Here is a 26,882-nt window from a genome sequence, read left to right as displayed (position 1 = left end):
TATTTCAACTGTTCCCCGCCCCTTAAACGTCGCATTCAACTCCTAATTATCTCTAAAGATCAGATTGGGTAGGTTACAAGACGACCGTTCAGGACGTAATCTCAACATTTCCCACGACACCTGAAGGCAGCAACCGTGGAATCCTAATTGGAGGCAGATTTTGTGCGCGAGGAGTGGCTTCTTTAACTTCTGCTTCCCGAGGCAACGGACGCATCTTCCTCTCAGATGATAGTACAAGTTAGTTAAGTAAACAGGAGGTTCAAACGAGTACTTTTTAAAGTTTTCAGTCGCTGAAGATATATTTCCTTGTGATGCACTGACGCTCTTCAGTTTGAGGTAAGTGGAAAAAATACCTGGAAAGTTTTGCGAAACCCTCTTTTCGCTTTGCTCAATTACTTCGGCTGTTAACGTTAGCTTGTTTTACCCACTGCCTAATCTTTACATAAATATATTTCGTCTTTTGTATTTATCGACTAGCTGTAATATTCCGTCATTTCCTTAAATGCCGAGCAGACAGACAGCATCAACATGTGATGGCATGTTCCTCCTGAACTGAGTCATTTCCAGCCTTTCTGTTTCATTATTTCCCAAACACTCTTCATCACAAGGGTTTTGTCGTACAAGGACTCGACTATAAATAACGACAGCTTCCCCATTTTCCCGTTAAGAGCGGAAACTTTAAGGGTACAAAAGTGTATGTTTTTCGTCCTCCAGGTAGGCCTAACTGGGTAATTTTTCTTCCCCTCTTTCTCATTGGTTTTAAATACTATTGAGTCTACTTGGGTCTTTAAGCATGATCGTCGTTTTACTTATGTTTAAAAGTACAATGCATTTATCTTGATATCATGAAGTACTTTGCTTTATTGAAATATGTCAGTGTGGTTCAAGCAACCTAAAGTGGATTTTTGTCAGTGTAGTAAATTGAGAGAAAAGCACCAATATAATTTGGCTTTTTAAACTTTTTTTTTTTAAAAACCTCTTTAATGTCAAAGTGAAAACAGATTTCTTCAAAGTGATATCAATTAAATAAGGTCATGTTATGTAAAATAAGTGACTGCATAAGTATTCACCCCCTTCAAGTTAATATTTAGTAGATGCACCTTTGGTTGCAATCACAGCACTGAGTCTGTGTGGATTAATCTCAGTCAGGCTTGCACTCCTGGACACTGCAATTTTACTCCATTTGCATACTCTGTCAGGTTGCATGGGGATTAGGTGTGAACAGCCCTTTTCAAGTCCAGCCACAAATTCTCTATTGGACTGAGGTCTGGGCTTTGACTTGGCCACTCCAGAACATCCACCTCGTTGTTTCGGTGTTGCTTTTGCTTTATGCTTGGGTCATTGCCTTGCTGGAAAATAAATCTTCTCCCAAGCTGTAGTTCTTTAGCAGACTGAATACGATTGTTCTTTTGGGTTTTCCTGTATTTTGCTGTATTCGTTTTACCCTGTACTTTTACAGGCCTTCCAGGGCAGAGAAGCATTCCCACAGCATGATGCTGCCACCACCGCACTTTACAGTGGGGACGGTGTGTTTCTCGTGATGTTCAGTGTTTGGTTTCCGCCAAACATAGCGTCTTGTCTGATCACAAAAAAGCACCATTTTGGTCTCATCAAACCAAAGAACTATCTTCCTCTTAAACATGAAATCTCCCACAAGATCTAATATGAGTTTTCTTCAGCAGTGGCTTTCTCTTTGACACTCTCCCATAAAGCTTTGGCTGGTGAAAAACCTGGGCGACAGTTGTTGTATGCAGTCTCTCCAGTCTCAGCTGCTGAAGCTTGTAACTCATTCAGAGTAGTCATAGATGTTTTGGTGGTCTCTCTTGCTGGTCTCCTTCTTGCATGTTCACTAAGTTTGTGAGGATTTACACATGTGCAATATTCTTTCCATTTTTTGATGATGGATTTAACTGAACTCCAGGGGATGTTCAGTGCCTTGGATGGTTTTTTAGTATACATCCTTTGACTTAAACTTTTTAATAACTTTCCTCTGAGTTGCTTAGAGTGTTCTTTTGTCTTCATGGTGTGATGGTAGCCAGGAATACTGATAAACCAGTGACTGGATCTTCCATATGTGGCTGTATTTGTACTACAACCACTTGAGACACAATCACTGCAATCAGGTGATCCCCATTTCATAGATTGAGAGAATACCAGCACCAATTGGCTGGACCTCTGTTGAATTAGGTCATTCACTTTAAAGGGGGTGAATACTTATGCAGTCCCTCATTTGACCATAGGTCACGTTTGTTTAAATCACATTACTTTGGAGAAATTTGATTTCACTTTGACATCAAAGAGTTGTTTTTTATTTTTAAGCCAAATTATACTGACCATGACTGATTTATAAAATCAGTGAAATGGTCAAACATTCAAGGCTGTCAATACTTTTTATAGACACTGTATGATGATGACTTTAAAGTTTGGCTTCTTTAATTTTCTCGCTTTAGTTATTTTGTTATTTTACTTGGACATGCAGATATACTGTAGTATAGCTACTTTTACTTCAGTCATGTTACAGCTCCACTGCTCCTTTTTCCAACAGTTTCACATATGTTATTGTTTGTAAAGCTCCTTTAACCTCTTTTTGGAGCTTAGTCACAAATACTGTAATTACAGAGTATCCTGCAGTGATGGTGTTGCAACATAGTTTGTCATTTAAAATTTGCCTGCGACCTCTTTTGCCATGCTGGATCAGGGCTGAGTCATGAATGATGGTTTCTCTTAAGCTTTCTTCAAAAGAGAAGATGGTTATCACGTTTGAGAGCATCACTTAATTTAAGAGTTTGGTTGGGTGTATTCATATTTTGATGGTTAGGGTTTGGGATGCAACATTTAATGGGCCTATTTATTATGAGTATAGCGAAATAACTATCAGGTTGAGCAAATAGCATGTGGTTTGACAGACTTACTACGATAAGAAGTAGATCTCCAAACAAACATCCTTTTTTTCTTTTACAAAAGAAAGAAAAAACTTAGTCTTAATTTTAGCAGCTTTTTAAAATTTTAGTTTCAGTTTTAGTCTTTAAATGAAATGCATTTTAGTTTTAGTCCCGTTTTAGTCATTTCTACCCTTTTTAGTTTTAGTTGACGAAAACTCACAACATTTTAGTCTAGTTTTAGTCTATAAAAAGTCCTCACATTTTAGTTTTTACTTTTAGTCTAAGCATTTATTTTCTTGCCTAAATCTGGTACCAAATCTTGGTAGTGTGTTCAACACACCCTGCCAAACCTGGAGTCCCTGCTCTCTACAGCTGAGAGGCAGAAGAGCTTCAGATGCATTGCATTTTGACAGATTTACCCACAGTGGAGACATTTCACTGATTTTAATGCCCAACGAAAACTAAATTAAATTTTAGTCTTGTTTTAGTCATCTCAACAAAAACTAAATGTAATTTTTATCAGTTTTAGTCATCACAGATCTATTTTTGTTAGTTTTAGTTTTGTTTTTGTCATGGAAGAAAAGGCTGCCGACGAATAGTTTTAGTCGCAGTTTTAGTCGACAAAATTAACACTGTAATACAAGCACATTGGTGCTGTGCTGTTTCTTTTTGGTCTGATGTTTAACAGCGTCACGAAACCGTTACAGGAATTAGCGCCACCTGGGTTGGAGTGTGGATACTGTGTGGAGGCCATGTGCTTGTCATTTTTCTCCATTCAGATGTACAGATGCATCTCAAAAATTGAAATTATTTTGAAAAAGTTAATCTTTTCGTTTAAGTTACTTCAGAAAGTGAAACTTCAAAAATTTCTAGATTCATCACACAGAAAGTGAATATTTCTAGCCTTTTCTTGTTTTAATCTGAGTAATTATGACTCACAAAAAATAAAAAATCCACTTTCTCAAAAGTGTAAAAGTCTAATTTCTCATTGGTTATTTCAGTCCCAAAAAGAGCTCTATTGAATCCAAACACCTGCAATGGTTTCCTAAGCCTTTTTTCTCTCACTCTAGCCCAGTACTCACAGCCAAGGAAACTCTGCTTGTTAAAGTCATGTAAGCAGAGTGACGAGGAGGTGAGTAAGTTAAGCTAATGGGATGGTGTCTATATGACAACTGATTATCAGTGCCAACTGATGGGAGAGAGATAGAGAGTAACAGTGGCTTTGAGCATGGTTCGATTGTTGCCAGACATTGTGGTCTTAGCATCAGAAACAGCAGCACCCTAGGGATTTTGCTCTCTGTACTGTCTAGAGTGTGCAGAGAGTGATGCAATTCACCAAAAATCGTGCAGTCAGCTGGAGTTCTTTGGGTGAAAACACTTCAGCTAGTGAATGAGGTCATAGGATAATAGACTCATTGAAGCTGACAGGGAGGCAAACAAGTCTAGTACGGCTCAGTGCAGTGGTATGCACATGAGATCAAAACAAAAACCCACAGTGAGTGGGCACATGATCACCAAAACTGCTGGTTGGCAGAGCAGATAAATGTAACCCTATCCGTTGGAAGTTTCTGTTTTGACATGGTCTGGGATATTTGGCACAAATTGGATAAGTACTTTCTGTTGATTTCAAAGATTAGTTTGACAGAGCTGTTGGGTTTTCTTGGCACTCAGTCTACAGAGTTTAACAGGTGAATATCAACCCAGCACTACAGTTCCCTAAGCATTGGAGCTTAAACTGTGTCTCTTTTTAAATGGATTCTTTGTGTCAAATACAAAAATGTCAAGTTTGTATGCTATGCCCCTCCAATGACTTCTGTATTTTAACCTTCTTTTAAAGCCAGATGTGTCTACAACAGGATGTGGCATCAGTTAATCAACAAATTGGAAGCTGACTAAGGATGCAACTAATGACTGAACTAGTTATAACAGAATCCATGATGACGATTATATGAATCAAATATGACTGATGATTTAGTTCATAATAAGACTGAGAAAAACATAAATTCAGGAGTATATACACAAACATTTTTTGTCGTATCTGTATTTCATCGACATGGAAACAGTGTCTGTGGAGGCCGTAAACGCTACTTTTTGAAACCAGGTCCCAGAGTGAACAAATCTGTAAATGCTTACCGTTTTGTGGACAGCCAACTGCATCGTTCTTGAAACAAATATGCCATACATAGCATAGCCCACTTAAGCTGCATGCACGGGCCAAGCCAAAGCAACAATGGTGGATTTCAACATTGTGTTTGTGCTGCAGAATCTACTGAGCATATTATGGCTTTTACAGGCAAATCTGCTGCTCCTTTACCACCACTGAGAACAGAATAAACCAGATGTTCTTGGATCCACCCCAGAGAACAACCAGAAGGGCATCAGGAGAAAGTTTTGGGAAGTTTTCTGTAATCTTCTTCTCTCTTTTGGTGCATTTCCATGGCAGCATTACAGCATTGCTTACAGGCTTAGCATGCATACTACAGCGTTTTCAGGGGTTTTCAGTGGCTCTTTGCTTACGCGGACATTTCCTGAAAGGATTCCGTGTTTACGGAAAACAAAACGGAAATATGTCTTTTTTGTCTCTGTGTGGACAAGGCCTAGACCTTAGGTTGAAACTAACAGTCTATCCATAATCCTGTCCTGTTTGTGGTCAACGGGCTGGAACCACTTTCACACTTCGGGGCTATTTAGAGCCATCAGTCAACCTAAAGAGCATGTCTTCTGACTGTGGGAGAAAGCCAGAGTACCCAGGGAGAACCTAGGTGTACATGGGGGGAACCACAAAAATGTCATGTAGAATTTAGGGAATCAAAAAAAGAACTTTGTTAAGTTCTCACTTAAGTTGTGTCATTGTTTAGTTGCTATATGGAGATGTAAAGTTCATCTTCATTAGCAAAGCGTATGTTCCATCTAACCAATATAATGCCACAGACTTTACATTTAGACTTCATCTGACCAATCAGTGAAAGGCTATTACTTCATGCAGTGTTAATTCCAGTGCTGCTTCATGTGTGTATCTCGAGGCCACTGGCTAAAGAGACTTCCATGAGCTACTGTTAAACCACAACAATAAAAATATTAGTAAAATATGTCAAAGCATAATAATTAGCTGATAACCAAAGCATACACCCTTAACATTGAGTATAAAAGAAAAATGGTGACAACGGAGTGTTGAAATCACCAGTAACTTGAGGTAATTCATCAATGCTCTTTTGTTGAATGGGTGAAATTATCTGTGCCCAAGAAAAACAAAAGCATGAGTCCTTATGACGTTGTCATGTACAGTATCTGTAAAGGATGTAATATATTATGTAGAACTAACTACAGACACAAAGTAAATCCCTCTGCTCCATCCTCATCTCATCTTCTGAGCTATTCCACCTTTTAAAACAATACACCATGAAACCATGTTTTATGGAGTGTTTTAAACCTAGTGGGAAGACCAGGTCTAAGATTGTTGTGAGCTTCAACAAATCTACAACACAATATGAGTACAAAATCAGTGATTAAGTTAACATTTGTCTCTTGTTGTTTTATGACAGTGTGGGACAGTGAGTTTTTACTGTGGCTCCTCAGCTCCAGTTTCACATCATAAGAGGTGGGGCAGAGATAGAATGATGCTTGAACTTTCACATTGTCAGATGAAAACCAGAAAGCAGTGATCAGCCTTTCTCCTACAGCTGTCTTGTAAATGTGTGGAGTCCTTCTGGCTTTGGCTTTCAATTTCTAATTATTGCATTAAGCTTGTCAGGGATCCAACATGTGGCTCGCTCTCTGGCTATGATCACTCAGCATCCCTTTTAGGATTGCTCTTCTGACAGTTACGCCCCTTTCAGACTGGGAGTGTGTTTTGCTGCTTGCACTGGGTTCAGGACAGGAAGTATTTCCTTGCATATGAGCATCAAGTGTTGCATACATGATGATGCTGTGGCATTATTTGAGCTGCGGGTAATGATTATATTTCTTATTAACTTATGTGCTAATTCACTCTGATCTTTTTTCTGCCATAGTATGTTTAAAAAGATAAAAGACAATTCATATTTTTCATTAGAAAATGTGATGTCTTTAAGTTATTTCTCTGCTCAAACAAATGGTTTTGAACTCACTTCACTTTCAAATGAGTAAAATATTATAAATCCTTGATGAGATGGAAACACATTTTCCTGCTATTGTCATTTATCAAGTATTTGTTGCAGCACTGCCCCACACATCATGTTAAATGCAAAAATCTGCATTGCTTTAACTTTGAATAAACATTTGCCTATGTGTAAATAAGAGCTGAAGCAATTACTTTAGTAATCAATACGTCTATGATCAAAAAAATTGTAATAGTATATACAACTTCAGAAGGAAATTTGGGGAAATAACTCTTAACAGCTGTTCTTATCTGAATCACTTACTTAAATACATGTATTTTTGGAATCTGTTTAGACTTAACTCTTCAGCTGTATCTTTGATTTAGAAATTTGTTGAATAATAGAAATATTTTTGACCTTATTTGACACAGTTTCATCAATATTTTGGACACAGTTTTTCAGATTTGTGTGTCCTTAGATAGTAACAACAGCTTGTCTGTAGCAGGTACACGACCCTTCATTGGTTAACTAAAAGATGCAGAGTAGACCTCAGGAGTTCCTCTCTAACAGCACTGTGAGTTTTTCATTTACTATGATGTGGGCTCTGTTGTCATTGTAGTTGGCACATATTGCCTCATCCCATTGTAATGTTTGGTATTACAAACAAGCCTCTTCATGTCAGTGTAGTATCAACACATTTCTCTTGAACTTAATCCCATGTTTCATTCCCAGTAACGGGTAACTGACTAGCCTCTAGGTTATTGACGCAGCTTAATAACTAGCTAGTCTTGTCTTTAACGGTTTTAACTTCATCAAATAAGGGACATCAGAGAGATCTTTCATGTGCTTTTTAAAAGATCAACAAGGAAAACATGTATCAAAGCAGCTACAATAAAGGCAATTTGATTGGTCTTTAGGGTGTGTGTTATGATCTGAAAACTGAATCTCTGAGGGTTTTTTTTTTTTTTCACATCAAACCAAATTTACAGTTTTATTTGATCAATTTCCTCAAAATGACAGAAAACTACATTTGTTTTTTATTTTATCAGTAACATTTAGAATCAGAAGGAGGGCAGTTTGATCATTAAAGGCCAGCAGGATTTTTAAATTTTGAGAAGGCAGGTTATACATAAACAGCATTTAAATAAAAGATGTAAGCATATTTGGCCAATAAACCTGATTCTGAGTGCAAGCCCGCTCTGGGCCCAGGACACTATGCCCGCTGACTTGTCTAGTCTCAAGAATACATCTAAGTCATCTCACCTGCATATTTGCTTGAAGTACCGTACCAACTGTAACTGAAATTACTTATTTATTGTCAGCGGGTGTGTTGCCTAGTGGGGGGAAATCTGTTCCAAACCTAAAGCGGTTGGTGGTTGTGGTAGTTGTGGTAGAAGAGGACAGGGAGGCTAAGAGAAAAGCAGCAAAACCGCGAGGGTGCATGTTGGTAACGATATGTACACGTAAACGCACAACAGTTATGAAACAGTGGTGATGAGAAGTAGAAAGCGTTAAAAAAAAGTAGCTGCAGCTCGGTCGACGCTTAGAAAAACACAGCTTCTTCTCCTCCGTTGTCGGGTGTGCAATGGCGGTTGGCAAGGAAAAACACAGCGAAAGAGAAACTGCACTAAGTGGAACTGATGCAATATGCTCACTGTATGTCAGCACTTCACCCATATTGGTGGACGGGGACCTGAGCGGGAGAAAACTGAAGCATAAAAACTGCAATTGCGGAGTATTATACAAAATCTAGACCTTTTTATGAAGTTGTCATGGTTCCAGTCTTGAACCAAAGAAGTCCTCTGAGTGGTATGAATAACAATTGGAGCATCAGGGAGGTTTGCAAGTCCAGACAGACATACATGCATACATACATACATACAGACGGACAGCTCTCCAATTATCGCAGTAAGATCATCCTCAGGGATGTACTATAAATTGCAATTACATCATTATTGCTGTGTTAGCTCTTAAAATAAAACTTACCTCAAAGGTCTGAAACCTCACAGTTGATAAGAACTAATATTTTAAGCAAACAAGAAAAGCTTCTGTTTGTTTTTTCACACTATCATACCATTTTCATACAGTTTTATGAAGCTTGAGCTAGTTATCAGCCACTCTCCAATAATAATTTCTACAACTTTAATTGTAAAAATGCTTGATTTGTTTTGTACTCATAAAACTATGCTTATACAGTTTATTTTGAATTAGTTTAGCATCACATAATTATCACAAAATTGAAAAAATAGTATTGCACATCACATATTTCCACACATAGTCTAGTCCCCCACATATATAAGGTACATTATTTTGGTCTATAGTTATATTTATTCTCATCAGATCCAAAAGTTAATTGAATATTTAAGGCTAAAGAAAGTCATTTCATTTATTTCGGATAACTTCCTGTACTTTTTTGTAAAATTAAAAATATATATTTTGCAGAAGGTAAAGCTATTGTTACTTTAATTGAATGGTGTTCAGCTATAATTGTTTTGGTTTTTGGCCAACTGAGGTGGCAGCTTTGTTGTGATATGGCTCATTTAAATCTGTGTGCTCAAACTTGCAGTGACACAGCACAGCATATTTATTTCCTCTTGAAAGCACTGGTGCAGACTTTCTTAATTCAGAGAAGTGGATTAGTCCGGATCGGTTACAGCTGATTACCCAGAAACATGAGAAGGGAGGGATTGGGATGTGGTATATAAATTTATGTCTTGCTTCCCTTTTCTGATGCATTATTATTCTCTCTGTGGGATTTGCCCAGGGAAATGCTTTAGAATAATGGAAACCATACAATGAATAACCCATCTCATTTGAATATAAACCATTACGGAGGTAAATTATTTCTGTGGGGTTAAGAGAATAATTCCTTCCTCTCCTGGCAGTCTGCCACAGAATGATTATTTCATGGAGTGTGGAGCAAATAGCATTAAGGTTCACTGGAGCCACTTAAAGAGGCTATAATTAACCTCTGAGGTCTGACCTAATTGGAAGTGACACACATCATCAAGGTGCTTAAAGATGCAGGTTAGCAATTGCTAAGCGGTAAAGAAAAACGCTATCAGCTAGACATGGACACCTAGCCAAACACTCTCTCTCTCCACCCATTTCTGCTCAGTAACAGAAGGCTCTTAATCTGCATGTGTCCTAACCAAAGGCCTCTTGACCGGATCGTTAAGGTCAATGTGAAGGCTGAGCGGATTAAGTCCTTTGTTTTGCTGTAACCATAAGTTAGCAGGGTGCTCTGAGAGGCAGCAGCAGATCCCAAGGGAGCCATGTTTTCCTCATTTTTGATGAAGTCAGGACACAGTGCCTGGCTACATTATGTTTATGAGCGTAAAGGAAGAGAAGGGAATGCTTGCTGTGCTGAGAGAGCTGTGTTTGCTCCAGAGACTGATCGAGAAGCTTGAAATGTCCGTCGTGTCAGACTGTCTCGAGTGCATCAGAATGGGGAGAGGCAGCAGGTATGTGAGCCAGAGCATTTGTGTGTCACTTCACATTAACTCAATGTAATGAATTGTTCTGTTTGTCGCCAGCTAGCATGTGAAAGCATTTCATATGTGTGTGTGTGTGTGTGTGTGTGTGTGGTATTAATAATGGCAGAATCAAAAACATCCTCTGTGTACCATCACGTCTATGTAATGTTAAGGTTAAACACACGTGCTACTTTTGATGTGAAGAGCATTTAACACAAGTGTCTGAAGTCTGTGCATCAACTTTTACTTCTCTCAGAGGGTCCATGCAGTCCAGCTGACGTTAACTACTTCCCTCCGAGATTTGAACCAGTTCAGCAGATGAATGGAGGGGAGGGAGCTTAAGCTGCAAGTTAATGCCTCCCGTACTCTAGAGGATGACTTGGCAGATTCTGGTTTGCTTTGGCCTCTGCCGACAAACCTGGAGTTGTTTCTCATTTTCAGGATGGTTTGAACAGTCTATCTGGCCAACTGATGCTGTTCTTAGAGGCCTACATATTTTATTTTTGATGTTACAGCCTTGATTGTGGTCTCCCTGGTGTCTCGAATCTCATTAATCAAACTTGTTTGGTAATTTGTAATTTGAAATCTTGTTATTTGAATATTATTGAGGTGATGACACATTAAAAAGAAATCAGATTTTCTGATGTTAGCAGGCTGGCCTTAAAGAGGCTTTTAGAGCAGTGATTCTCAACTAGTCTTACTTCATGAGCCACCTTCTCCTCCTTAAAGAGAAATTGGGATCAAAACTTAAAAATATTTTCAAAAACTAAAAAATGGCAAATTTTTACCTTAGATGGAACTTCACATATAATTATTGAACAAAGAGGCAGGGTAAAAAAAAAGTTTTAAAAGCACACCAGCACAGATTCTCTGGGGTGATATGCATGCATACTTTCTGTTTACTACATTTCTGTGATAACACATTTATTTATTTTTGTTTGTTTGTTTGTTTGAGCTTGGAAAATAAACACATCTTAATGGGAATGCCACATTTGTTGTTTCAAACTAATGGGGTATATGAGTTGAGATCTCAAGAAAACAACCAAAACCTACATGGTTTTTCTGCAAAAACTGATTAAGATAGTATGTATGGATGTAGGTCCGGGCTGCACGGCAGCGCAGGGGTTAGCGCTATTGCCTCACTGCAAGAAGGTTCCTGGTTTGCTTCCTAGTCAGGGCCTTTCTTTGTGGAGTTTGCATGTTCTCCAGCATGCATGGGTTCTCTCCAGGTACTCCGGCTTCCTCCTACCACCAAAGACATGCTCATCAGGTTAATTGGTGACTCTAAATTGGCCTTAGGTGTGAATGTGAGCATGCCTGGTTGTGTGTCTCTATTTGTCAGCTCTGCGATTGACTGGTGACCAGTCCAGGGTATACCCCTCCTATCGCCCAATGACAGCTGCTGGGATAGACTCTGACTTTGCCTCTGAACCATCATCTGTTGCTTTCGCTAATGCTCTGATTGATAAGATCAACCTGATCACTAGTGTGGCATTTTTTGACATTGACATGCTGTGATGTTTTGCCCTGTCACAAATTTAAACCGCACAACTTTTAATTAAATAAATTGCAGTTGAAAATATTGGGTCATAATTTGTTATTAAGGGGAGCGCAATGGGTCTTAGGGAAAGACCAGTTGACAAATTCTGCCTTTTTGTGTACAAGGCCTCAAAACAAAAAGAAAAAAATGTTATTTTGTTTTAATTGTTCAATCTTTTTGTCAGTCTTTTCATAACCACCAATTCAGTCACTGAGCAAGATAATTGCTAAACATTCCTGCATCAAATAGAACCTAATTTGCCTTGGTTATTTGCTGGCAGCTGTAGCGCTTAACTCTAATGATCTATTTCCTTAAGGCTTGTAAGAGTGTGTTTGGGGTTCAGCAGACAGAGTGGGTGGAGGCGCTGTCTGTCTGAGCCATAATATGGGGTCACTTAGGGGACCAAAAGTCAGTTCAGTACAGAGCACTCAATCAACCCTCTGAGAGCATGATGTCTGATCCCAACATGCTGGCAGACGCCATTTGTTTTGATGTAACCTTAACCAAGCTATCACACAATTCAAACAGGCAGATTTCTTTCATAGGATGGGTGTGGAAGTTAAATATAGCAGTCCTCACCACGAACACATCTGAGCTTACACTGTGCACGTGGTTAAATGTAAGGCACATAATTTCGTTCCAGGGTTATTTTTGAGCCTCTGTGCTCCCCACAGACAGGAAATGCTCTGTACTATTTGAGATTTATAGTGCTTTTTCCTGGCTTCACATGATCTGAATATCTTTCTTCTGTACCCCTTGTTTGTGAAAGCTCCCATTTTAAAAGGATCCCCACATTGAGGCTTAAGGGGAGTCTGTTTAATCATTCATTAAAGTAATCTGATTGCACTTTATAGGCTTACACATGGACAAAACAGCCCACACTGAACATGAAAACACTAAGCATTGACAGAATTTCCTGAAGTTGCTTTAAATTGTCTACATTTTGTCATTTTGAGAATTTAAATTCCTCATATAAGAGCAAAAGAAAGTTCTGAAGCGATCCATTGGACTCTGGCTCAGAGCAACAGGTGGTAAATGAATAGATAAGACTAAATTAGACTAACCAGATAATCGACTAATTGATGAGACTGTGCTCATTGTTCAGTGCTGAATGTTTTGGCTTGTTTCTCCACTTTTTAAGAATTTCAGCAATGACTTTTAGACTTTGGGTTCACCTCTCTCAAATATGTCACTCTTTTTGCAGGATGGAGTCATCTTGTCTGGACCTGGCTCTGGAGGGTGAGAGGCTCTGTAAGGCTGGTGACTATCGTGCCGGTGTGTCCTTCTTTGAGTCTGCCATCCAAGTTGGAACAGAAGACCTCCAAATCCTTAGTGCCATCTACAGCCAACTGGGCAACGCCTACTTTCACCTACAAGAGTATAACAAAGCCCTGGAGTACCACCGGCATGACCTCACACTTACAAGGTGAACAGTTTTACAAGTTTTTTCAAAACCCGTATGCTCTTTTAGAACGCTTTTCATACTATTTGAATGATTTCCTTGTTGAACTTGAAACTGAGATAGCAACCATGCAGAGTAGTTTTGTTCCAGATTAATCTCTAACAATATGCTATGAAAAAATGTGAAACTTTTTAATAATTTCCTCCTCCATGATTTAATTGCCAGACTTGACTGTGCTGTATTGCTCCTTGAGGCTGTTATTACTCTTTTTCCTCTTGTGTTTTCATACTATTACACTCCAGTAATCTACTAGTATTGCACTCTAATTATTTCCTGATGTGTTTTTTTCTCGTTTGAATCTTAGAACTATTGGAGATGAGCTTGGTGAGGCAAAGGCCAGTGGCAACCTTGGGAATACATTAAAACTTTTAGGACGTTATGAAGAAGCTATTGTTTGTTGCCAAAGACATCTGGACATCACCAGAGCCATTTATGATAAGGTGGGTCTTATTTTGTGATAATCAATCACAGAGGTGTGTAGGTGTAAGTGAAACACCCTCCAGCCCATTTTTTGAAACAAAGACCTTATTGTTTTAATCAGAATAAATGGATCAGAATTTGTTTTCAGTGATACTACATGACATGCTCTTCAACCACAGAGCAGTTTTGGTATGCACCATGACGACAGAGCATTGGCGTACCAACATTTAGAATAGTTTGCCAGCCCACATGCAAACAAGCAGGTCTGGTGTCAGTATATTTTAAGTATGTAATTATAGCACTGGTCACTCTGGTTTCCGTCTGTTAAATGTGCTTGCTGTAGGTTGGGCAGGCCCGAGCACTGTATAATTTCGGGAACGTTTACCACGCCAAGGGCAAGAACATCTGCTGGAGTGGAACCGAGCCAGGAGAGTTCTCAGAGGAGGCTCGGGCAGCCCTGAGGAAAGCTGCAAAGTACTATGAGTGAGTTTCTTTTAATGTTGGCTTTTGGACATTATTCATGTTGTAAGTCCTGAATAACTTCCAGTATTTCAACTGAAGAGTTATGGGTTTGATCCCCACTATAGCCTTTATAGCTTAGCTTTTAATAGTGTCATCCCATTCAAGTCAAGGAATCTAAGCATCAAGTTAGGCTGGCCACACACTACATGATTTTAAGCCAAATATCAGGCCAGATTTGCCCCCTCTGACAATCGTGGGGACATATTTCAAGTGGAGGCTCATAGCAAATTATTATTTGTCCAAATAATCCACAAGCTTGCGGCATCAACATGATTATTTTAATGCTTCAAATCTCATAGTAGCCTCCCAGACCTCAAATCATAAAGATTATTAGTTGCCTCCAACGGAATACCCATAATAACCAATGAGGGGGATGTTGCGTACTTCACAGCTTACTAACATGAACACAACTGTACCTTCATTCCAGCCAGGATTTCATCCATATTCTTTTCCTTGTTTAATGATTTTTGCTGCAACTGTAACACAGGCCAGGACAGTCTGTTGTGAAGTGACAGCCAGCTGAGGATAGCAATAATAATCCAGGTTTGTTGTTCTTCTGAAATCACAATTGATCATGCAAGATTCTATGAAATTTTGTGTACGGGAAATCCTCACTGTGAGGTTGTTGGCATGTCGGCAGGTGTGTGCTCTCCAGTGGTCTCACAGTCAAGCTGCGTCAGCTAGTGTCTACTCATTTGAAATTTTCCTTATGCCTGTGGACTCCCGTGTTTTTAAAATCGTTTAAGATTTGAACATTGTTAGACTGTGGCCAGCCTTAGAAGACACCAAGTCTGGGGCTCTGCTTTTCCCGATTGGGTTTGACACAGGTTTAACTACCGGCTATAGCATTTGGATGCATGTCTCTCCTCCTCCTCACATTTTCAGACTATGTCTCTTCAGCTGTCTATCAGTCAAGGCAAAGAGGCCAAAAATTCATCTTAAGAATGAGAAGATAGCCAGTTAATGTTTTGTTACTTAGATCTCTCTCATTATTTAACTCCCATAATGCAAAAGCAAACATGTTGCCCTTCAGTATTTTTCAATCACACATTTCTGTTGATGACCAAAATCATCTTAGAGGTCTCCTCCTCTGCAAAAACTACAGGTGAATAAAAGCAATAAAATTTCCGAGCAAATCAACTTTGCATTACAAATCTGTGTTGCAGTGGCACTTTTCTTTGAAGACCGCACCATGTCAGCAGGGATGAAGGATAAACTGCTGCTAGTTTTTTGTAAAGGTGCTTAGCTTGATTTAGGGTTTGTTTTTCTAGGCATTCATTGTTCACAAACACTTAAATTTTTGCGTACATTGTGAGTATCTGATGTGGCAAATAAAATCATTCATGAGGCTGCTCACCTCATCTTTTTTCATCAGGCTGAAGGCACAAATCTCAGGGAATAGAAAACATTACAGATGGAGAAAAAAACATCAGTTTGTTGGTAAAATGTTTGCAATTTACACTATAAGTGTATGTTAAATGATTTTGGAAATTGTATTATGACAAATAAGCCTAGCCTAATGTGTTCTGTTGTTCTTTATTATTTTTAAAGAGCAAACCTGTGTATGGTGAAGGAGCTAGGTGATCGCGCTGCTCAGGGTCGTACCTATGGTAACCTTGGCAACACTTACTATCTACTGGGTGACTTTGAAACTGCTGTGGCTGCACATGAAAAGGTAAGAGGCAAAACTGCACAGACATGCAAAAATATCACCTGCTCTAGCAAAAATTACTAACTTTCTTGGAAGAAAGAAAAGTAATACACTTTTGTTTTTGTTTTTTTTTTTAACTTATTGAGAGGTATCAAAGGACAACAACCATTTTTGTCTTGTCAGAGGCCATGCTTCTTGAGGCTACGTTTGTCTGATGACCTCAAAAAACCTCTTGTTAATCCTGACCTTAATGTGATTTCTCATGTTTGGCAGCGGTTGCTCATTGCCAAAGAGTTTGGAGATAAGTCAGCTGAGAGGAGGGCCCACTGTAACCTTGGCAATGCTCACATATTCCTTAGTCAATTTGAGATCGCTGCTGGTCATTACAAGTGAGTAAACAAGTGATTATTTTTAACTTTATTTTTAACTTGTTAAGATTATAAAAGAATGTCTCTGTGTATTTTTGATGCATTTAAACATGAAACGAGCCCGCTAATGCCAGTTTGGCACTGGTTCTTAAAATCCCTTTTCTGTCTCTTGCTTGTTCTGTAAAATTTATGAGGTATTAAAGGGGATAAAAAGATTAAGTTAAGTCTTGAAAATACACAACAATGAAATAGATTAAGTCTAATTATACTGAACCACACACACTTTTGAAACCATGAAGTAAACTTAGTGTGCCTATGAGTGCATTTATATAAATGGGCCATTATTAGCAGTTGAGCTAGCCAGTCATGCACATGAATATGCTAAAATCACACAGCTGCAACAACAAAGAACTTGCACAAAAGCTATTGCCTATGTGAATGTGCAAACAAAGGCTTATAATATCACATAATCATCATTTATGCACACTAGATCTAAATATACAACTCCCTTTTCTTAATTTATGTAATTAAAATTCTCATATGTGGCATGTCTGACAGCTCGTACTAATGTACAGTGTATTAAGCTCATTAAAATGAGTTTGACAAAAGTAGTAGGGGCCCATACTTTGTTTGATCTCTGTTGTAGAATGAAAACTTCTGATTGGTCAGAAGGCAGTGTTTCATACAGATTTACCTCTTATCAAGAACATAACGTGCTGGTAAAGTGTTTAGCCTTGGTTCTCATGGAGATCTACCCCCTTAAGAAGTGAACCAACTTAGTAGTACTGAAAATTCATAGATAACACTGAAATTACCTTGATAAAGAAAATCGTGCTTCATAGGTTTGTTAGTCTTTGCCAAGCAGTGGAAAAAGATTCAGTAAATGGTTCAAATGAGATGTTATTGTAAAACAGTTAAAATAAAGAGTACAATCATTTAAGATGGGTTTTTGTTTCTTGTAAAACTACTAAATGTCATAAAATACGCACACAGCTAAGGCTGGGCTATTAGTCTGAATTTAGACAAAACTGCATTATAGCCTACTGCAATTTTCATATCCCAGACTGCAGAAATGTTTGTCAAAATATCAGTTCAAAGTGTTTTTTACAGGAGAGATGTTATACTTTACACATCATGCAAACATTTAAGTGTAAGTGTTTTTTGTAAAAATTTACAAAAAAGTCCTTGTTTCCTTGGTTTTATATGTTTAAGAATTGCATAAAAATGATCATTCCCTACAATTCAATATTTCATATGAAATTTGCAATATGAATCAAAACAATCCTGTTTGGATAATTTTCAAAAACCTTCAGCCCTAGGTAAATCTGTCTGGTAATTGCTGGTTATAATATAGATAGATTGATTGCTTGTTTTTGTTGAAAATACCAAACTTAGGAAATAATCGCATAATTAATCACAATCACCACACTGGGGGGAAAAATGCCATTTGATTATTTTCCTAAATTGTTCTGCCCGACTTAGAACCATATTAAAGGATATTATAAACCATGTTTTGAATGTTTCACACCTTTTTTCTGAGCACAATAATCATTTTCAGGGTCCCTAAATGATTAGATTAAAATGTTTTAACCCTGGATTCTATTTTCATGATACAGCAATCTTTTAGAAAATAGCTACAAAGAAGGGATCAGATAACTATCATTCTCATGCTCCCACCCTGCACATTCCTTCACTGTCCTCCTCCTCTTCTTTTTCACGCCCTCAGGAGGACTCTGCAGCTGGCCCGGCTTCTGAAGGACAAAGCAGTGGAGGCTCAAGCTTGCTACAGTTTAGGCAACACTTACACACTACTACAGGACTATGAGAGAGCCATTGATTACCACCTCAAACATCTGGTCATCGCTCAGGACCTCAATGACAGGTACCAGTCATAAAAAAGCCATTTGTTGTCAGTGTTCCACCAAACTGCCTTTGAAGTATAATGAGCATGTACGGTTTGGACTTGGGTGGTCCATGAGCTAATTACCTGCCCAGATTTAATGGTGTGAGTGCCAACACCCAGGAAGCTTTAGTTGACTGCAAAAATAGCCACAGTCAAAAAGTCACAATGATGCAAAGTTCAATGTAATGCTTTCATAATTTAAGAGCGTTGAGAATAATACCAGAAGATTTGCTTTGCAAAATTGAAAAACTATATTTTCAAGGGTTACAAATTCATTGGAAAATATTATGTGTAAAGCTTTATTTATATCGCATATCCAGTTTATTTTATACACATAAAATACACTTGACCTTGAACAAGGAAAATCTCATTTAAAGCCTGAAAACTCTGAAAAACATGTCTTTGTTTCACTTCTTGGACAGAGTCGATTTGTGTATTTTCCTCTAGTCTGTTTCTTCATCTAAAAGCCGTTGCACATTGCAGTTATTTGTAGATTGAGCAAGGCCTCTCTGTTTGTGTTGTGTTTGGAAAAAGAGCTGTGAGTTCTAGTACTGGAAATGTGTGGAGTCATTTTGTCATTAAAGCCTTCTAGAAGGAAAAAAGTAGGATATAGTAGCAGGGAAACAAAGAGACTTATTGAAACTCAGTTTCTTTTGATCCATATGTTCACTAAAACAAGTATTCATCTTAAAGTTAAGGTTAAGAAACTCCTCTATCAATAAGAAGAGGAATTGTGTAAAGCTAAAGGATATCAAGGCTACGATGATTATGGAATTGGTGAACACAAGCTGGTGTGAAATGAGGGAAAGCTCACGTTCAGTTTGTGTTTTGTCATTTTTTCCTCATATGACAGTTTGATGACTGCCCTTCCCATTTCTTGCATAATCTCAGCTGAAGTTGCTCAGCCTGTTTCCCTCCCCCCTGTGTCCCTGCAGAGTCGGTGAAGGAAGAGCATACTGGAGTCTAGGAAATGCCCACACCGCCCTGGGGAATCATGAGCAAGCTATGCACTTTGCTGAAAAACATCTGGAAATTGCCAAAGAGGTGACTGTTTAGGTTCACCTCCTCCCTCAGGCTCAAATCAGCAGCTGCCTTTAGCCTACAGCCCCCTCTAGTGATGGTATCAGATACAGCAGGGATTAATAGATTATTTCTGTATGCAACATATGCTGAAACTTAAATGTTCATGGACACACAAAAACAAAATCAATGTTAAGTAGTATGCTTTGTCTTTATCATTTTATGGTTTGTTTGCATGAACTGTGTTGATGTCCATTTTGCAGACCGGAGACAAAAGCGGGGAGGTGACAGCAAGAATGAACTTGTCTGACCTGCGGCTGGTTGTAGGCCTGAAGTCCAACTCCAACGCTTACCCAAACGTATTCCGCAACATAAACTCTAACAGCTCTGTTCTGCCAGCAGGCTCCCATAGTTACCCCAACCTTCCAGGTAAACTTACCAACAGTATCACATAACTTTGTCCATTTTGAAGCAGGTGGCCATGGCACTTGGGACTCTTTTTCACAAAATCTGAGGTAGTGTGAAGACCACAGTTAAATGATCTTTAAGGTCTTAATACACACATTCAGAGATGAAAACTACAGCAAAATTAAATGGTTTTCAAATGTCTGTGACAGTACAGCTTTTTTTAGTGCCTGGTAAAGGCAGCCTTGTATGGTTCCTCTCCTGTAGTAGCGTACATCATGCCAAAAAGTGTAATCAGTAGAGCCAAACACTTCCACTGATTTACTGGTGGCAGTAATGAGCCAAGAAATTCAGCCATGTGCCAGCAAAGGCAGGGAAGATAAGGATAACCAGTTAGAACATGTTTGTTTAGACTTTTTGGATACACACAATAAGAAAGGGAGTGTAAACGGTACAATAAGTCTCTGTAGGGCCAGTTAAAACCACTCGGTTCTCTTAATTTGAAGGTGCTCTATAAACATTGTAATGTGTTGGACACATTGTTGAATATTTTTGTTTCAGTCATCAAGTCTACAGAGAACTTTGAACAGAGGCAAAGCCCTGACAAAAATCAAACTGGAGACTCATCTGCACAGCAAGTATGTGTAAAAATGGCTACAAACACAATGTGAAGTCTTTAGTTTGGTTTTGTTTTAAATAAGTGCAACTAACCTGTAGAACTAATAAAAGAGCATGAGTGTATTTTACATTTATTTGATAATCATTCATGTTGTTTATTCACTTAAAAATAAAGCCTTAAGATTAAAAACTCACAAACTTGTAGCTCTGCTTTACCTTTAAATAACAGTGAGACCCTTTTTAATTTGTATACCTTATGAAATCTTAAGGCTACTAATGTGGTTATTTCATGTGACAGATTGCTGAAAGCTATTTGAAGTGATGCATATTCATTTAAACTGCAAATGAATTTAATAAGCTTTAAGTTTTAGCATCAGTGAAGTATCTATAAGTAAAGCATTTATAACCAATCATGTTTTTGTCCTTGGATGTTCAGGATTCAGAGGATGATTCATTTCCTGGGTCTTCAAAAAATAGCACACTCAAGGCTTCTACTAAACTCTTCCTCTTCCATCGGTTGAAAAGCAAGAAGCACAAAAGCGTCAAATCACCTCCCAAAGACCAGCATGAGAATCACATAGAGGATTCTGCACCTGATCTAGAAGCACCAGTGTCCCTGAAGGTATATTGTGATGCAGCATAAAGACCCTCTTAGGCCGGTCACACACTAAACGATTTTTAAATCTGAAATGATTTTAAAACTGTGGGAGACCACAGATATGAGGACAATTTCAAAAGATTTTTCATCTTTAATCCTCTGATTGCACACACTAGACGACTCAGCCAGACTGTCAGATCACTGGAGACCACACACCTGCCGACCTGCCTACGACCTAGGTGATCACGTGACTTCAGAAAAAAAAACAAACACCGATGTCTGTCGATATATCCTCTTGCTGTCCATCCACAACAGGCTGCCCTGGCATGAGTTACAGGCGCAGCAAAATCATAAATCATGGGAAAGACAGGATGAAATCCTGGCTGAAATTAAGTTAAAGTTGTGTTTATGGTTATGACGCTACCCACTCTGCTCACTCTCATTGGTTGTTGTGGGTACTTTGTCAGCGGCACTACAACCCAGAATCGCAAATATCAAACGTATTTGATATTTACGATTCAGGATTTTGGTGGCTACGACGCGATTTGGAGCAGTAAAACAATCATGTTGACACCACACACGAGGATTATTCAGGCAAACAGTCGTTTGCAACGTGGCTCCTCTCGGGATACGCCCTGACGATCGTCAGGGGAGGCAAATCTTGCCCCAAATCGGGCTTAAAATCCTGTAGTGTGTGGCCGGCCTTACTCAAATGTCAAATAACCTAAGAGGAGATGCAAAAGCAGCTGTGGTTCACCTCAAGAGAAGATACAGGGAAAGGCTTATTCTTTTACAGTATTATTGTGCCAGAAATCTGACCCCTTTATGTGGTTATGAAAAAAATCTCCACAAAAAATTATGGAATAAACCTTAAACTAAAACTAATAGCCCAGGCTATTATTTTTTTTAGCACTGTATAAAGAGACCCTGTCTTTCTTTGGGACAGGCATCCATATGAGCCAGGTCTTTGATTGTTTTCAAACAAAACTTATGTGCAAGGAAGAAAGGAAAGACTATCACACTTTAAATCAGTAGAAAGAATATTTAAGTTTGTACCAGTACTAGATTACACAATTTAGATTGTAAATCACAACTTTGATATGGTTTTGTTAAACGGTGAGCTTATCTGCTGCATGGCTAGCATACATACCAGGATTACAGTGCCTATAAAAAGTATTCATCCCATTGGATGTTTTACTCTATTATTGATTTTATAAATCAATCACAGGCAATATAATTTTTTGCTATTCTGACAAAAAAAAAAAACCTCCTAAATGTCAAAGTGAAAACAGATTTGGGCTTACATTTGTGTCATCTAAGACAACAGAAAAACGTTTCATTTTGGAATGTTGAATACTTTAAGACTCAGATGTCAAACAAGGTCAGACTCGAGTTTGAGTAGGGTCTCTGAAATTCGTCCTCACACTGTCTGGAGAAAGCATTAAAGTAGCCTTAACCAGTGTGAAGCCTATAATATTATAGGGTGTTATTTTTAACGTATTTGTTTGACAAATTCACTGTTTGTTTAACCCCTATACCTAAAATCTCATCTATAACAGAAGAGTAATGACGTAAGAAACAAATGCTGTGTCCATGTTGTCTTATTTGTCTTTCCTGTAGTTTGTTTCTTTTTCATTGAAGTCTTGTCAGCTTTCTTGATAACCTGGACGATCCTCCTAATTAAGTCTGACATGTTCTTTAACACTGTAGCCAGGATCCCGGGACACTATCGGAGAAGACAGCTTTTTCGACCTGCTGTCTCGCTTCCAGGGCAACAGGATGGACGACCAAAGGTGCACTCTACTGGATGGCCAGAGCCATCTGAGCCCTGCTCACTCCTCTCCCTCCTCCACCCCACCTGTAGCTGAGAGGAGATGTGAGTCAGCCCTGTGTTCCTATCTGTGTTCACACCATATACAGAACTTTTCTCTTTCATAGAAAAATTTAAGTGGAAAAACAGCAGAATTAAAAATATTTTCCAGTTTTAAATAGAGGGATTTAATGTACAGTATTTATATGGTGTGAATGCAGGATGTCCACAAATGAGTCCATTTCCCATATCTATAATGCATATGGTCTATCCTTTGTGTTGTGTCTGTGCTTTGTATCACTCCTAATCCTTGGTTATCCCATCCTCAGTTTGTTTGTAAAAGTGATGGCTGGAACCAGATAGTCACAGGCCTTTTCTTCGTGTTTTTTTTTTTTTTTTTTTTTTAAAGCTGTCTTCTTTTATTGTGTCTTTGTACTAAGACATGAAATGCTATAGTTGCCCAAAAGTAACAAAAGGTTAGTTTTTTAGAAGTACATTTCTAATTCTCAAAACTTTCTGGAAAGTCTCAGTATTGATTGGCCTCAGCGACAAAGGGTTTGGCTTTTTATTTTCAAAGGATGCAGATCCTGTTGTCCTCTTGAGGCTTAACATTGCCAGGAGCAATAATATGTATAGTCAAGTTTCTGCATTGACATTTTGTGTTGTCAATTCCCACATGGAAGAACTGAAGCTGTTATTAGACAGCTAGTATGACCATTGTTGTACAAATTGGACCAATGAAATCCAGCCAAATCTTGAACTGAATTTGCAGAAACTAGAAGCAATAAAGGGTTTGCGGCATCTTTGGGCATTTTTCATTGGTCATCTTTTGCTCCAAGATAAGTGACACAAAAATATCACCCAACTCCTAAGTCTAGTCTGTGTTTGATGCTCAAAAGTGGAATTTTTTGGTTGAATTTTGCCGTACAGTTGATAGAGAAAAAGTAACTAAGTGGCATCCCATACATCTCTAACTTTTTATGCTCCCTTATGTGTTTATTCAACACAAAAATAGCAAGAACCCCTGAAGAACTGGGATTTACCATCTCAAGCATGACACTTTATTGTCATATGCCACTAAAATCACAAATGAGTATTTTTCTTTTTAGCTATTTTGGAGTGCGCAACACCATTGCAGGATCCTGGTCATTTCCTGGAGCTGCTGGCCAGCTCCCAGGCCCGTCGTCTGGACGACCAACGAGTCAGCTTGAGCCATTTTCCTGGCTTACGACTCAGCACCTCCAACCCGCCACTTACACCCTCCACCTCCAGCCCCGACCAGGTCCCCCCACAAGGTAATGAAATATAAGGCAAGGTCCAGTTTTGCCATGTCTTGTACTATCACATCTCATGGTTTCATTAATTTTTCTTTTCAGCCAAAATCACCAGTCCAGAAAGTCAAACACCCTCCCTGTACAGTCGCCTCGAGGCCAGTGCTGAGCAACCAGAGGGGGACGATGTCTTCTTTGATATGCTTGTCAAGTGCCAAGTAAGAAAAGGAAATTTAAGTGTTTATTGCAACAATTCATTTTTTCTAATACAGTGAGTAAAATGACTTGCCTGAATTGCTGATCGTTATTTGTTGACTTCAGCCTTTAACTTTAAGTTAAAGGTTGAATTTTAACTTTTCTGTTCACTTGGTGGAAGAGAAGTCTTAAGCAGGGTGAATTCTGAATTAACAAGTAATCTGAGTCTTGTACTATAAACAAGCCTACAGAAATACATTTATTTCTTGCATCATATTTTATGAAATATACATATAAACTGAGATTAGACTGTGTAATTTCCAAGCAGCTGGAAGTAAGCTCTTTGGTGCACTGTGTCATTACTGACATGAACTCAAACCTTTTTATGTTGGTGCATGTTTTGAATCAGTTCTGAGTGTTTGCAAAGAGATCACTGAAAGTAACTTCAGTGCTTTTTGTGTCTCTGGTGTTTTCTGACAAAGCATTTGGCTGCTTCCATATATCTGTGACCTGAGCTGAACCTGGCTCATTGTCATGCAGGACTTGCTGTTGTATCACTTTGACACAGATAGTTTTAATCTCATGGGATCAAGTGATGTCAGTTCACAGAGGGGCCACAGCTGTTCCTCCCTAACTGTGGAGGCTCAGTGCATTATGGGAAAAAAATTGCATCACTCTGAAGCTTCATTAACCAGTTTTAAGAGTCTTGTTTGATCAAAAAGATTTTGTTGTACACTGTTTCTTTGTCTTGTTAAAATTCATTTTCAATTCAGACTGAATGCTAAGCAAGTAATGAATTGAATATAATTAAATGATCACAGTTATGAGCAAAATTATTCTCTTGTAAATAACTGACATCACCAATTAGATCCATTTTAAGAGCTTTTCTTGGAGGTTAATTCGTAAGTTTTGATAGCTGCTCCCTTGATTCACAAGTATTGGAGCCAAAATGAAAATGAAGCAACTTCAATTGCTGCCATGCAATTTTTGTGTGAATCTACAATAACTCTAACCAGACATGCCCGACAGACTGTTTCACATATCGGTTTAATGGGATATATTTCACATCAGTCAGTCCATACACATTGTTTGAGAAGAGCTGAACCTCTAAAAAAATCTTAGATCTAATCTAATCTTTCAGCCACATTCATTACTGACCAATTAGAGCAGCAAAACATAAAACAGTAAGTGAGGACCACCCTTACGATGAAACCACATAACATGATTTAAAGATGCAGCAGTTATCACTGTTCACAATCAGTGGAGCCAATTGGTAGATCAAACTCTTGCCAAAGCTGGTCAGGAGACGAGTCTAATCATCTTCCACCAACAAAAAAAGCTTGGTGTGGTTCTTTACTCTTCTTAGAATAAAGAAATGTTTTCCAGTTCTGATGAAACTGTGGCTCCTCAAATTACGCTGATTGGTCCAGTCCAGCCATTCTCTCATCAGGAAAAAACATTTTATATTGAGGCTTTGTAAGATGATTTGACTGATGAAAAATGTGCAATTTGGTCAAAAAGTCAACATATCACCTGTAAAGTTTTAGTTTAGTTTTTAGCCAGCAGCAGGCTCAGTTTGTGTTATAAACGCCTGACATTTTTAACAGGGTACAACAGAGAAAGATATTTTTAATCAACTCGATTTAGAATTAGATGCCAAGATAACTACAGTATAGACCCTGGGCCAGAAAGTGCATGGATCACCCTTTTCATTAACAGCAGCGCACATACAGTATGTTTACACAGGCTTGTGATAAGCATCAAATAATTTGACTTTTCTGTTTCTCATCATTATTCCAGGGCTCCAGGCTGAACGACCAGAGGTGTGCAGCTCCACCTTCTGCAAATAAAGGACCAACTGTCCCCGATGAGGATTTTTTCAGTCTCATCCTGCACTCCCAGTCTAACAGGATGGAGGAGCAGAGAGTTTTGGCGCCCCCTGGTGTCACCCAATCCAAACCAGACTGACTTCATAAGGGACTTTTCAAAGTCTGAGGATAACAGATGAAGTACCAAAGCTGTCAGGAGTTTTTTTTTTTAAACCAGCAGAACTCTTGATTTCTGCCTTTTTGGGCCCATATGACAACATCCCTGCTGGACTAAAGATGGCAAAGGACACAAGAAGGAATTCAAGCTTATGAAAAAGAGCAGGTTTTTATGGAAGTTAAATTTTTTTTTGGATAACTGACAGTGTTTCACAGTTGTCACATTTTTGTGATGCCTCCTGTTGCCTGTTTTTAAAAAAAGATCTCTCTGTACCCATGACATCTGCCAACCCTGGAAGCCTCCATCATGTCACAATTACAAACTGTTCAAGAGGTTCATGTTTGGACTCGTTACTCTGCTGGAAGGACGTAAGCCAAGCTGAAGGGAATACCGTTTATGATGGACAATCATGTTACATAAGCTGTTCTAAATACTTGTGATCACATCTCGTCTAAAGGAGCAGTAAATCTTGGTTTGAGCTAACATCTCCTCTGGACTTTACAAATGTTTTAAGGGAAATAAAATCCACCTTTACAGTGGTGGTGACTAGTAAAGCCATTAAAAGCATCTGCTATCTGACACTGATTTGAGGACTTAAAGGTCTGCAGTCTTTTTATTGGTGGAAATATTGCCATGAAATGATTTTTCTTATGGTTGTCACACGATTTACAAGAAAAAC

General features: G+C 38.6%; 1 protein-coding gene across 1 annotated transcript; it reads left to right on the top strand.

The window, feature by feature from the left end:
• Positions 1–198: 198 nt before the first annotated feature.
• Positions 199–26,788, top strand: LOC121512030 (G-protein-signaling modulator 2-like). The gene is made up of 15 exons (XM_041790995.1): positions 199–336; positions 13,179–13,400; positions 13,741–13,876; positions 14,200–14,339; positions 15,930–16,053; positions 16,303–16,418; positions 18,124–18,279; positions 19,236–19,344; positions 19,584–19,749; positions 20,287–20,363; positions 20,780–20,965; positions 22,652–22,817; positions 23,861–24,046; positions 24,128–24,240; positions 26,018–26,788. The coding sequence occupies exons 2-15, from the start codon at positions 13,180–13,182 to the stop codon at positions 26,183–26,185; spliced, it is 2,064 nt and encodes a 687-aa protein (XP_041646929.1). The 5' UTR covers positions 199–336; position 13,179; the 3' UTR covers positions 26,186–26,788.
• The last annotated feature ends 94 nt before the right edge of the window (positions 26,789–26,882 follow it).

This window comes from Cheilinus undulatus, linkage group 7 (genome assembly GCF_018320785.1).
Source record: "Cheilinus undulatus linkage group 7, ASM1832078v1, whole genome shotgun sequence".
Lineage (NCBI taxonomy): Eukaryota > Metazoa > Chordata > Actinopteri > Labriformes > Labridae > Cheilinus > Cheilinus undulatus.
Note: the sequence above shows the minus strand (reverse complement) of the source record. Positions and strands in the feature narration are given on the sequence as shown.

Coding starts and splice junctions, on each gene's coding strand:
- LOC121512030 (XM_041790995.1), top strand. CDS start 13,180: ATGGAGTCATCTTGTCTGGACCTGGCTCTGGAGGGTGAGAGGCTCTGT. Junction 13,401..13,740: donor CATGACCTCACACTTACAAG/GTGAACAGTTTT, acceptor TTTGAATCTTAG/AACTATTGGAGATGAGCTTG. Junction 16,054..16,302: donor CTGTGGCTGCACATGAAAAG/GTAAGAGGCAAA, acceptor CATGTTTGGCAG/CGGTTGCTCATTGCCAAAGA.